Source organism: Phycodurus eques, chromosome 6 (genome assembly GCF_024500275.1).
Source record: "Phycodurus eques isolate BA_2022a chromosome 6, UOR_Pequ_1.1, whole genome shotgun sequence".
Classification (NCBI taxonomy): Eukaryota; Metazoa; Chordata; class Actinopteri; order Syngnathiformes; family Syngnathidae; genus Phycodurus; species Phycodurus eques.
The window spans coordinates 29,825,478-29,839,279 of record NC_084530.1 but is presented as its reverse complement, the minus strand read 5'-3'; the positions used below and the strand labels follow the sequence as shown (position 1 = coordinate 29,839,279).

The window sequence follows — 13,802 nt, the reverse complement described above, 5'->3', positions numbered from 1 at the left end:
TGCATACCTCCAACGCTATTACCCTTGTTTCTGCTTTATTACCTCCCTGATGCGGTGTTGTGTTGTTTGGAAATGGACAAATGGAGTGCTGCATGTCGAACAGGAGTAAAAGAAAGAAACAAAAAAAAACTGAACTGCGGAGGAAGCAAAGTAGGTTTTGTGATTGGCAGAGGTAAGACAAGGAGACTGTGTGTGTGTGTGCGCGTGCGTGTGCGTGCATATATGTCTAGCAGGTGCTACAGCGACGTGTCACATCCTGTGCCAGCACCACCAAGCTGCACTTATGAAGAAATGACAGATCTCTCACATTCAGAAACACCAAGACACTCCTGTACGGTCCCAGAATGCATTTCTGTCAGCTTTGGAACAGCCTGTCAGACAAGCCACAGGTAAAATATTGTTCCATCCCCCCCCAATGGGAAACAGCTTTGAAATGTGTTCCATTATTAATGTTTGGCTGGAGGATGCCACTCTCTCCCCAATCCTCCCTCCTCCCGTTATTGACACGCAACATGCGATGCCTTATCGACTGGAGTTGCAACTGCTTGGTGTAAATCATGAGACATTTCTGCTTTCTGCATAATGCCCGTTGCAGTAAACGCTGGGAAGAAACGTATGGACAAAGTTATTCTGGTGTCAGCATCTAATTGAATTTGTGGAGATGTGAAGTGATGCACTCGAATTACTGTAATTTGTCAGCAATCTCTAACAGATTGTTTTTCCAATGGCGTAGCTAATAAGGGGTTGGGAAATGCTTAACAGGTGGGCATATCGCCAAGCGTAGTTTTCCGAGCTCAGCCGTCCTCCTCCCGGCCTCCTCCGCTGGTAACCGTGGCAACCGCCTCCTGCTCTGATCCCAGGACATACGTAGTTTTCCTTCCCCTTCCACCAGCTCCACTGACGTCGCTGTGCTTCTCCTCACATCAGCGTGTCTCTGCAAAAACTCTTTTTCTCCACTCTTTAATCCGAGACCACCTGCCTGCACAGACTCTAAATCCCCTTCAAGGCTCAAATACAGCTAAGGTGTCAGACGGCGAGGCTGCTCTCTGCAAGGCAAGTAGAACACCAGTGCGAGTCAGTCTGGCGTCTTGTGGGATTTTTGTCAACCTGATGCACGAATGCGCATTTGCAATCTTGCGTCCCGACCTGATTTTTGCATTTTTTCTCTGACTCAGCCCGAATGTGTCGGACTGTCAATAAAGTACATTTGCAGCTAACATTTGCCAACGCCGTACTAATTCTCGGTGATCCCTCTTGCCATAAGGCTGCAGGTTTGACCCCATACACCATCTGGAGCTCATACTGTACAGTTACCCATCTGAAACTGCATCTAAAATGCCACAAGTAACACATTTGCTCATTTAAAGAACGATCGAGAAAATTACTGAACGTTTTACATCATAATATGCAGACTGTTCAGTATAGCGGAAACTGAAAAAAAAAAAAGTAAAAATGTGCTTGTTTGCAGTGTGCTACTTGCATAACCCTAAAACAATCCTTCAATTAGGTCTTTTTATATTCTGTACTGTAAACTTACATAAACATGAATTGAAAGCATGGTAATCATCTGTGTTATTTGATGGGAAGGTGGAGTTGCTCCTTACTAGCACAATTTCCCCTAAAAGGCAAAAACACATCGTTAAATATATTGCAGCACACAGTAATACAATAGAGACACTGTGACACACGGAGATGTGTGTTTGTGTGCTATCATGTCGGCATTGTATAATACCGTACGGGCTCTAACGACCGTATTGAGCAATTGGCGACAGTCATTTTGTGCGAGCATGGTGGCGATATATACAGTACACACGTGTGTACTGTATATATTGTAATTAGGACATTTCCAAATATGACCTGATTTGGTGGCACGCATAATAAGAGATCAGACTAGACAATGGAGAGCAATGAAGGCATAGAGTCAGAGATACTGTTTATACTGTAGATAATAATAATAATAATAACAGTAGTGAGCAAGACACATACGGAGTTGCCAAAGCTTCAACTGCAGCATCATTAATCATGCTTAGAGTCAGAATGCTAAAAAAAAATCAAATAAGAACGCGTAAGAGGTTTTATACGTTCTCCCGCCGAGATGGATTGGAGGCGAATGGAGAAGACAGATGAAGCGCACGCACATCAAAAAGAAAGTGCCAGACAGGAAGGCCGCATAGTCCGCTGCTCACATACCGGATACGGCGCTGGCGGCCCGCAGCACGTGGCTCACACCATATCGCTCGCTTTGATTCATGCGCTTTTGCCAAAATTCAGAGCGGCAAACGCAAGTAGACCAAATGATGCGTGGCCTCCTATTCTCCACGCACAAAGTCTTTTGGCCACGCATGTGTGACAAAGCAAGCGCATCCACTGCTGCTGTGTGCACAGATTGCGTACGCATGTGCGCTTTGGTTTTAAAGTGGCCCGTACCACTTAATATTGGGCTTTGCTGCGGGGTCATGTGGGACAGTGGCCTGGATAAATTTGGTAAAGATAAGGTCGAGGCTAAATACAGGCGGCGTGCTACACCCGTAATAAGACGCTGCACTTCAACCTCAAACTTATGCCGCCCAGAGAGAGAGAGAGAGAGAGAGAGAGAGAGAGAGAGAGAGAAAGAGAGAGCAGTAAAAGGCTTTTGAAATTCAAACAGAATGTGACAGTGGGAGTAAAACATAATGTTTTATTTTCAGGGACAAAATGACTATATTTTTCCACTCCAACTTCCAATTAAAACACAACTTCTAATGGGTATGAATCAAAATTATGTGTGTAAATCAGTTCTAGTCTACTACAAGTTCTTGTTTTTGCAAGCGATCATTTGAAATAGTTGTCTGACAGCAGCATGCTGGTGTTTGTTTAAAAGAAGAGCACGGAGAACAAAAACAACACCGATTCTGCTGTAATCGATACCATGCGACAGACAACAGATGCTTAAAATAATAATACAATCATGTGAAAATGTGGATGTCAGCCTTCCTGTCACACAAAAGACAAAAGCACACTTTCTGCGTTTGTAGTAATGCTGGAGGTTCTCCCTTGGAGAACGTTGAATTATTTACCTGCACAATATTGAACACGTTCAAGAAAAGCAGTTGTCTAAACATTAACATGTCTTTTAACATTTATGTTAGGCTGAAGTATAAAACAAAGAAGAATGCGGAAGACATTTTGTCGTGTGTACACTTTGAATCTGCACCTGTTTATGAAGGATGAATGTAGAATCTGATGCAGCCTATTCTGCTCGGTAGGATTTCATAACATATGTAATGAACTGTAATGACTGCTCAAAGGGAAAATGAAAAAGTTACATTTCCTCATCGATTCATTTAACTGAAAGTAATGTCTTCACCCAAAATACTCAAAAGTGCTTTTAGTTTTATCCCTCCCCCAATTTTTGTTGAAGCAATACACGTTCTTTACATTGCACATTAATTTTGGCGCCGATTTGGCCCGCCACATCATTTTATATGGCCCGTGAAAGCAAATCATATGCGTCAACTTCATGTTTCTTGCTTAAATGCTCATATTGCAAATCGGCTCCACTTTTAATAACATTGAGATATTGCTAGCATTTTTTGTTACAAATCCTCCTTTTAAAATAGTTTGAATAATAGTTGTGCAAACATTTTTTCGTGGCGTCTGATTCCTAATTACTAGTTTTCCGTTGACTTGTTGTGTACGTGTAATGATATGAGGTGATCCTAAATTGACAATATATTGGTTCAAAGTCACAACGGCCCTCCGAGGGAAACCATAACTACGAGCATTTGTTTTGTAAGACATAAGAGTAGTTTTCATCGCATTCGTTTTGACCACATATACAAATAAATACCAATTGATTATTGCATCGGCAGTGTGTCCAACTTGTCAAAGTTTGCTGGAGTGCTGAGGGATTGCTCGATGCAGAAGAGTGGACAAACAGATGCGGTGAGGCTGGAGGAAGAAAGCGAGGCGGGGTCGGCAAGGTGACAGAAGGTGGGCGAGGCGACGCGAGGCCGGCGACAGAACGTCTCTTTGAAGTCCGCCAGCAATTTTCAAACTCGAGAGCTGTGGGGGAGGAAGCCGAGCGGCGGGCGTGCGTATGACTTCGCGTCGGCCATCGCGTCCACACTTTGCGCCTCGAGTGGCTCGTCTTGAGAGAGCGCGAGCGTGCTGAAAGGTGGCCGTGGAGCACTCGAGTATCGCTGAGGGACAAGTGGCGCATTGTGAAGCGGATCCCGAGAAGCCATCAGGCTAGTTTTATGTCAACACAACAGCATCGCTTGAAGGCGGCGCAGCACTTTCCTATAGTGCACCACCGAACTGCAGCAAAAAGTCACACGCCTTCATGCAACTCCCCGCGGAGATACTTCCATGTGCGCCCAACCCAACAACCGTCACGACTTCCTTGAAACACACTGGGATCCCGAATTGTAAGAAGTAAACCAAGTGCAGTGGAGGGAATTGAAAAGCAACAAGAAGAACAGCAGGAAAATCCTCAGCAGCCATTTTGAACGGGTTGCATCAAAAAGTGTTGCCGCTATTGCGCTTTCAAACAGATTAGGCGTAACTTTCATGGCCGCCGCTTTGTTTCAACCTTCAACCCAGCATTTCCCAACAGGGAGATAATCTGGGAAACGCTGCGATATCGGGTCCTCTCCGGGTTGCCTGAGAAGCCTTGCGAGACCCTCTGGAGATATGAGGCTTTGATATCAAGACCAATTATGCGCTACTGGCGCCCGCACACACACACAACAAACGCACACGCGTACGCGCTTTGGCCTTGGCGAGCTGGAGGAGGAAACAAAGCGAGGATGTGATAGCGAGGAAACGCCGGGCAGGCGGAACACGCTCTGATTTTATCGTACGGCCGTGTTGAATTCCAGCGACGATGCAAACGTACAACGAGACTAAATGAGGAATATAAGCAATCGTTCAGTAATCTTGTCTTCGTCTGCTTGTTTGTCGTCAATGATATTAGATAACGATTGTCAGCAAGTCGCTCGGAACCAGCTTCTCATCAATGGTCGTCATCCATTATCAATCGGAGTAGCAAAACGCGAGTATAAAAACAGAAAGGGTAAGTCAGATATAAATAAAATTGGGCTTAAGTTGAAACTATGAAATTATACAATAGAATTCCAAAAATCCGAAGATTCATATTGACTTTATTCATTCTGTCCAACACCAAGCAGCTTTTTGAATACGGCGTGCTGGCTTTCCATTTTGTCTTGGAATAATTCATATTTATAATTTAAATATAACCGCAACGCAATTGTATTACTTATTATTATAGAATTATTAGTACGGAGTGAAAAACAAAACGTAACCAGCCATAGCAACTTGTTGAATCATGCGGCGAGCACGTCTGCCTCACTGTCAAGAGGTTCTGGGTTTGAATCCCTCCCGTGTGGGGGTGACAAGTTCTACGCACGCTCGCGTGTGGCTTTTCTCCATACGTTCCCAAAACTGGCGTTACGTAATATGTTCATTGAAGAATCCAAATTGCCCATAGGTGCTAATGTGAGAGTGAACGCTTGTCTGTTTTTTTGGTGCCATCCGTGACAGACTGGCAACCTCTCGCCCAAAGTCAGACGCTCACCTCCGCCCTTGAGCGGAAAACGAATGAATAAATGAATGAGTAGTGACATTCTCTTCGCATTGCGTCACCCTGAGCAAATCATTTGTCTGATCTGACCCAGGAAGTGAAGCGCAAGGTCGAAAATAGTTAAAACAGAGCCGCCACACTGATAGAAATGGGTTGCACATGATTAAAATGAGGTGAAGTGACATAATTCCCCCACTTCTCCTCGAAAATAATCGAAAAACATATGTTACTTGAACACATTTCAATAATGTGAAGCCTATGTACATATTGGAATGAAGTACATTCAAAGGACTTTTTTGTCAGTGCATGAGGAAAAATGTGTGATTTCAAATGAAATATAGCACAGAAAAAGGTTTTGTAAGATGATCTTAATAATGATGACTTGGCAACGCTAACATCTGGAGCGTGTTAGGGATAAACTTTCTTTTTCTCTTTCGTTTGGGGCTATTTGGAAGTCGTTATCGACGTGGGTGGAAGTGGAACCATCATTAATGCTAACTTTATTTTGTGCATTAAAATGTCTGACTCTTTTTTTGTGAACGTGAGAGTGAATGGTTCTCTGGCACTATTTGTGACTAAATGTGTTTTGTTGTGACTTATTGTGCTTTTATTTTCTATTTATGCTAAGCGTTCAGGTAAAATACAACCTTTTTGTTTTTTCATGTTTTATTTCTTCTTTTGTATTGCATCCGACGGATCTAAAAGCCCTATCGTATAAGCTCACTGTAATGTTGATGCATTTAAAGGAAATTAATTGTTTGTCACACACATACAAACGTACACGCGCACACACGCGCAGGAAGTACTGTATATGTGCTAAACTGTTGTTCTTGCTCTGAGTCACCTGGAACAGAGGATCCCTTAAGATTAAGTTTGGCCTCTGGCTTTGCTAATTGGAGCTTAACGTCTGGCGTAGCTCCTGGGCAGTGAAAGCTGCTTGTGACACAACATGAATGTGTGTGCGTACGCTATATAAATTATGGATGGAAAGTGCAGTCGCAAAAGTGTCCACACGAGCTGCATCTGCCGGAGCGAGTGGCGAGAGGACGGCAGGCCAAAGCGGTGGCCATCAGAACGCTGCCGCGTGACAAAGACGGGCGCTTTGATGGAGATGGGGGAGGTGAGAATGAAAGTAGCACAAGTGAAAATAATGGGAGGACGGGACGTGATGGGAGGAAATGAAGTTACTCATGGTGCCATAATGAATTAGTTCTGTCTGGACATCCTCATTTCACACAGCATTGCTTTTTGTTCCGCTAGAATGTTCCAGTTACTTCTCATCAAGCCTCTTGAGCTAGATTTGCACCGCGAGTCTTAATGCCCACTTATGATTTAGTGTCGTTATTTGATTTTTTTCCCTATTGTCTATTTAGATCTATCGTCAAGTGACGCATATCTATTATCACTTTACTTGCGTTTCCTGACCACTGTGCCATTATAGAAACAAAACTGACAACATAGACGTAAAGAAACATTGTATTGTGTCAGACATTGGGCATTGTTTAGTTGGCAGATGTTTGAATGGAGATAATTTCAGCATTATCCCGATTGAATGGCGACCTCTGTGTTTTCAAAGTAGTTTTCATTTATCACTGTTGTGCTGTTTGGATAGATGTCTGCATCCAATATTCTAATGTCATCGATCAGCGTGTTTTGATGACATCTAGTTTACAATTACGATATATTCAATTTGTCCGATTACACTGCGGAAACACTGGCAGATATACTGTAATACTCGTATGGAATTTTCATCCACACATTTTCATCCACACTTGATATTTCCACGAGTCCGCAGGAAATCATTTAATCATTTTCTTTGAAAACATGTATATGAAGTACAACACCAATTCCAACGGAGTTGGGACGTTGTGTTAAACATAAATAAAAACAGAATGCAATGATTTGCAAATCATGTTCAACCTATATTTAATTGAATACACCACAAAGACAAAATATTTAATGTTCAAACTGATCAACTTCATTGTTTTAAACAAATAATCATTCATTTAGAATTTGATGGCTGCGACACGTTCCAATAAAGCTGGGACAGGGTCATGTTTACCACTGTGTTGCATCACCTTTTGTTTTAACAACATTCAATAAATGTTTGGGAACTGAGGACGCTAATTGTTGAAGCTTTGTCGGTGGAATTCTTTCCCATTCTTGCTCGATGTACAGCTTCAGCCGTTCAACAGTCCGGGGTCTCCTTTGTCGTATTTTATGCTTCATAATGTGCCACACATTTTCAATGGGAGACAGGTCTGGACTGCAGGCAGGCCAGTCTAGTACCCGTACTCTTTTACTACGAAGCCACGCTGTTGTAACACGTGCAGAATGCGGTTTGGCATTGTCTTGCTGAAATAAGCAGGGCGTCCATGAAAAAGACGTTCCTTGGATGGCAGCATATGTTGCTCCAAAACCTGTATGTACCTTTCAGCATTAATGGTGCCTTCACAGATGTGTAAGTTAGCCATGCCATTGGCCCTAACACAGCCCCATACCATCACAGATGCTGGCTTTTGAACTTTGTGTTCATAACAGTGCGGATGGTTCATTCCCTCTTTGCCCCAGAGGACACGACATCCACAATTTCCAAAAACAATTTGAAATGTGGACTCGTCGGACCACAGAACACTTTTCCGCTTTGCATCACTCCATCTTAGATGGCCAATCATGGCAACCACCTGTTCCCAATTAGCCTGCTCACCTGTGGGATGTTCCAAACAGGTGTTTGATGAGCGTTCCTCAACTTTCTCAGTGTTTTTTTGCCACCTGTCCCATCAAATTCTAAGTTAATGATTATTTGCTAAAAACAATTAAGTTTCTGAGTTTGAACATTAAATATCTTGTCTTTGTCGTGTATTCAATTAAATATAGGTTGAACATGATTTGCAAATCATTGTATTCTGTTTTTAGTTATGTTTAACACAACGTCTGAACTTCATTGGAATCGGGGTTGTATTTGCAGCTCAAAGACCACATCGCTGAAGTAGAATGGCGCGCAAGGCCAAACAAAATTCCCAATCAGTGGCAGACTGGAAACTCTTTCTCTTCATTTTCCACTTGAAGAGAAAAGGTACAGATAGTTCACCCCTAGAAATGGTAACGAAAAAAAGAGCCCCTTCTTCCTTACTGTTCAACTGAAGCCCTGCAAGGCATCGGTCATGTGCAATATTCAAGTGAGCATTCAAATGAAGGAGAAGAAAACTTCAACTATCACATTAACTCGATCAACACACCAAATGTTCATGTTTTCTTCCTTGGCCAGTGCCAACACACCGCCAAAAACATCCTTGGCAGAGGTAATAACCGAGCGCTCTGCAACTTTAGTTCAACTGCAACAAGTGTAATTACATGGCGCACTGCCAGTTCTTGGAGGATGTGTCGCCAAAAGAGTTTTTTATGTTTTGACGCATGCAAGGTGTGAATTGGTTTCAGATTAAAAACACTTGCTTGAGTTTAGGCAAAGATGATGAATTGTTCCGATGAGCATTGCTATTTATGCTCCCGTATGCACCACCGGCATCTACCGGTGACTCATTTATGGACAGCAAAAACAGTGTGGCAAGTACAAAAATTGCAGATCTGCCTGTAAAAAGGGAGGTAATTCCTTTTTAAATGCAGGGCACAATTTACTGCAGCTTCAATATCAGATTGGTCCTTTTTTCTGCCATTTTAGCAGGTGTGACAGGAGTGTTGCCGTGTTGTGACATTTTTATGTTGTGTGTTTTTTGCTGTCAACTTTGGAACAGTTAGTTAGCATGTGGGAAGTGCAGAATTTGACACTGATACTTTAAGAGGATGAATACAAAATGAGCAGTTGACAACGCGCTCACTTCTTCCGCTCGTATCGGATGGGAATAAGACACCTCTGTCGTTTATTTTTTTATTTAGTGTTACTGTTTTGTCACAAATATTTAAGTAAGCCTTTATTTCCACAGAGACATGACTGAAGTTGTCTTACAATTATTTACAAACGTTAGAGTTGAAAAGTTGGGATTTTTTATTATTTTTATTTTTTTACATATTTTGAATAGTCATATAAAAATAAAACATACAGAAAAATAGCTATTCATTAAGGAATAACTTATATTCACCGCCACAACATTTGGTAAACTTACACAGTCGAAGTTTTGAAAAAAAAAAAAAAAACAGCTATAAAGGTGTAAACCATATCATGCACACAGGTATTTTGAAATAAATGATCAAAAGAATCGATGCATTTTGACCCCCCCCCCCCCCCCCCCACACACACACACACACAAAACAGGATTTTACAACCCTGGACAAGTGGTGGAAAACAGTATTTTTAAAAATGTTTTATTTGACCTGTCTTTTTTATATTTTCTTCTCATTATTTTCAGGTTACCCTTACCCAGTGTCATTTTTCATGTTTCATTGACTGCAGTGACAGACATTGATTTCGAAAAATACTTTTCAGTGCTTTGCATACTGTATGTACGAGTGTACGTAAATACAAAACATGCGGAACCGAAGCATGCAAATGTGTCTTCAAATGCTAAATGATGCTTGAGCGTCGGCATCCTCATCTGGACCATGTGTATACGCGTGGACTTTTCTCGACTGAGGACAAGTGTTGACGAATTTAGCAAAGGGCTGCTGGTGTCTAGTGGAGTTGCTTCCAAACAGAATACCGCGACAGAATACACGCAAGCGTAATTTGGCACAGCCACTGACCTGAGCGACATGATCTTGTAGGCGTCGGGCAAATAGCAGCGAGTGTTCTCCATCTGCGCCGGGTCCGAGTCGCAGATCTTGTCGTCCGTTCGGCCGTAGTTGGCGCTCTCGATCATGATGACGTCCGTGCCCGGGCAGCGGAGTTCGATGGGGTAGGACTCGCACGACAGCTCCCGGCGCACCACCGCCATGGGGATGGGCGCGCGGCTGGAGGCTGCGAAAAAACATCAGGAGTCACGTTCACGACGTTCTTTTAGCAAACAAGGTCACGTTCCGCCACACTTTTCCGATGGAGGCTGATTATCCATTTGAGAAATAGCAATAATAACAAGAATAAAAACGATTGTTGACTTCCTTTTAATTTACTGGCAATTACACGAATTTACAGATGATTATTCAAAGTTGCTGATGCCTAATTATGCTTTATGGCTTCGAATTCAACGGAAACGTCGACTTTCTCAGTACTTAAATAGGAAACATGTCACCGATCCCAGTGAGAGTGAAAATGAGTGATCTGCCCCAGATCTTCTTTGGCTGCTGGTTTTCACTCCCTTGATTTTGAAATGAGGTGATCTGATGATGCCCCCTCAGCTGGCGAAACAACTGCCAGACTCTTTAAAAAAAAAAAAAAACAGAAATAATAAATAAAAGAGGACGAGAGAAGCAGTGGTTTGCTGCTGACGTGGTCTGTCTGGATTTTGGTTGACCTGGATTTAATGTCGTTTTTTGCCAAGGGGGGAAAAGCATTGTCTGGACCTCCACTAAAGAGAATTTGCTAGGCTAAGTAATTGACTAGACATATGCTCGACATAGTCAAACTTAACATCAAAGTACTGGGCAGCATATTTTTGTTTCTGCTGTGTATGTGATGTTGGATGAACTCTAAACTGATAATGCTCAAATCCCTCCTCACCCCCCATATCTTAACCTACAGTAATACTCTTACACCCGTTTAATTATGCGGCAAACATATCAGGCCTGATGCTGATGACGTGTGCCTGAATGTTCCAAGGGGGATTTTGCTTGTTGTGGAATAACTTGAATGTTGTTATTCGCTATCAATTGAGTGCAAAGATCCCTGTGAGCACCTGCTATCATCCCTTGATAGATGAGGCTGTTGCTGAGGTGCTCTCTTTTATCCATGTTACCAATGAGCCTGGACCAGCTGTGCCGTCCATTTGAAATATGGATCCCTGTGTGGTGATAAATACACTAATCAACCAGGCCTGCAGCTGTATCCGAAAGTTTGCCTTTAAAGGAGGAAAAATGCTTAGTTTCAAACCATATGCTAGCAAATCTCACAATACCTGATTTGGGGTGTGGGCTTGACTTTGGATTTTTTACACATATTTGAGACATGGACCACCATCACGTGAGACGTTGACGTAACTTGAGATTTGTTTATAATTGTGCTCTCATCCACCAGCATATTTTAATGCATGAGAACAATATGTACATATTCATACGTTCATCATAGTGATCCACACTGCACATTCCTTTTTATTTTTAGGTCAAATGTGATGAAAGTGTGAAGCGGTCTGGTTTGGTTGCATAACATCTCTTTTGTTGTTGTTGTTGTTGATGGTGGCGGTGTTGAATACAGTCTTCCACAAAGCCATTAACACCCTGCCTACCATGCAGAAAAAAAACAACCTAAAAAAAAACAAACAAACAAAGACAACATCCCTGAAAAGGGAGGTTTAGCAGCAACTTTCTCACTTTGCCCCTTTTTCTGGTAACCATAGCAACCTTGTCATCCCGGCTCTGCCATTGGTTGGACGAGCATCAGGGTTACACAGATGCAGCGAAGAATCTGAATGAGCTCAATGACACGCTGCCCGGGCTCGAGTTAATGCTGCCCTTCACCACACGCACTCACACACACACGCACGCACACACAACAAGATACACAAATGATGACATGTAGAAACATAAATTCACGGCGTGCGTTGCGCCAATATCAGCGCAGCTCTGGAGGGCACTGCATTGATAATGGCATAAGATGGCTTAGAGATAAGACTGATATATAAATGACATTTACTGAAAAGGTCCTCTCTAATGAACACGCACACGCACATACACACACACACACACACACACACACACGCTCACGCACGCAGGCAGGCCCAGAGGCGATCATTCAACCTTCAGCACAACTTCTGAAGAAATGTGTGTCTTTTGTGTTTGTGTGTGAGAGCGGCATAGTGGGCCAGTGGGTCATTAGTGCGTTAACGTGTGTTTCCTTGAATGAATTTATCATGTCTTGGTGAGCATGAATGTCACTTTTGAAGAGAGGGGTTCATTGAAGTGTGCCGGGATCAATACGTGGTGTATTGTGATGCTGCCGTCTGGACTTTCTTTGCCTTGGATGTCGAACGGTGTTTTGCCTCGCGGGGTCTCCACAGGGCACAAAGGCCGCAATATGACAACACAAACGTTTAATCCAAATAATCGCTCTTGCAATTCATCCCAATTGACTACTGGACACGCTGTCCTGTTTTTTTTGTTTTTTTTCTTAGCAGCCTCACCTATAAAACTACTCGACGTTTAACACGTCTCTCAAAGACTCGCTTTTATCGCATATTTCTGTCAGTCGCGCAGACCTCCTCCATGCAGGAGATTTGCTCCTGGCTAATATTTAGCCACGTGTCTGAGCACACGTGCCAAAGTGTGAGCGCATGTTAATGCGTCTGTGCCGGTGTAAGCGGTGACACGAACTTGGCAGCCGCGGACGGCGTGGACAATCTTATTTGGAAGCTCTCATCGCCTCGGGGGACTGAAACAAAAGGATATCGATTTCTACATTTGGTCCAAGAACAAGAGAGTGGCAGATGAGGTGAAGAGATGGAAAGGAGAAGGCGAAGGTGAGGGAGAGGAGGAGGTAGACTTATAAGGCCGCTCCCTCGCTTGAACCGGCAAAGTGTTTTGGCTGTTGTTAGTGTTTGAACAACGGATGCAAGCACTGCAAAAGATATTTGAAAGGATAAAGAAGGTGTTAGTGTGCGACCGAGTCGAGAGTGAGTCAAGCAATTGCACTGATGTCGTTCTTAGTGGAAACTCTACGTTAGAGGGAGACGGGGTGTTTTGCACCTCTTCGCCCAGTGCCAGCCGACGGCGCTTCTCCGTGTTCAATCTGTGTGTTATAACGAATACAGGGCAGTCATGAAATGACCACATTTTAGCTGAACCTCTAATGTCAAACGCAAGGTCATCACCAACAAAAACAATCTGGGATTCCACCACAATTTGGGGAAAAATCAAATGATATGTTTGGTTTTGTCTTTGGCTAGCGGAAAATTCTGTTATCATGTACATTTTGTTTTTGTGGTCTTTTGTGATACTCCAAAGTTGGTGTTAATGTCATGGGTGTGTGTTCTGGTTGTTGTCTTCCCCCTGTCTTGTACACACCTGCTCCTGAGAGCATCTTCCCCACTTTTGCCTCCTTTACCCTAATTACCCCATGCATTTAACCGCGTGTCTCTTCTTTCTGGTCGCCAGTTCGTTGTACCTAGTTGTCACG

General features: G+C 43.0%; 1 protein-coding gene across 1 annotated transcript in view; it reads right to left on the bottom strand.

Annotated features, from left to right (window-relative positions):
- Nucleotides 1-13,802, bottom strand: part of adgrl3.1 (adhesion G protein-coupled receptor L3.1) — a 146,915-nt gene that overhangs the window by 85,058 nt on the left and 48,055 nt on the right. The window contains 1 exon segment of the mRNA XM_061679024.1: nucleotides 10,283-10,496. Within this exon segment, the coding sequence (XP_061535008.1) occupies nucleotides 10,283-10,496 (214 nt within the window).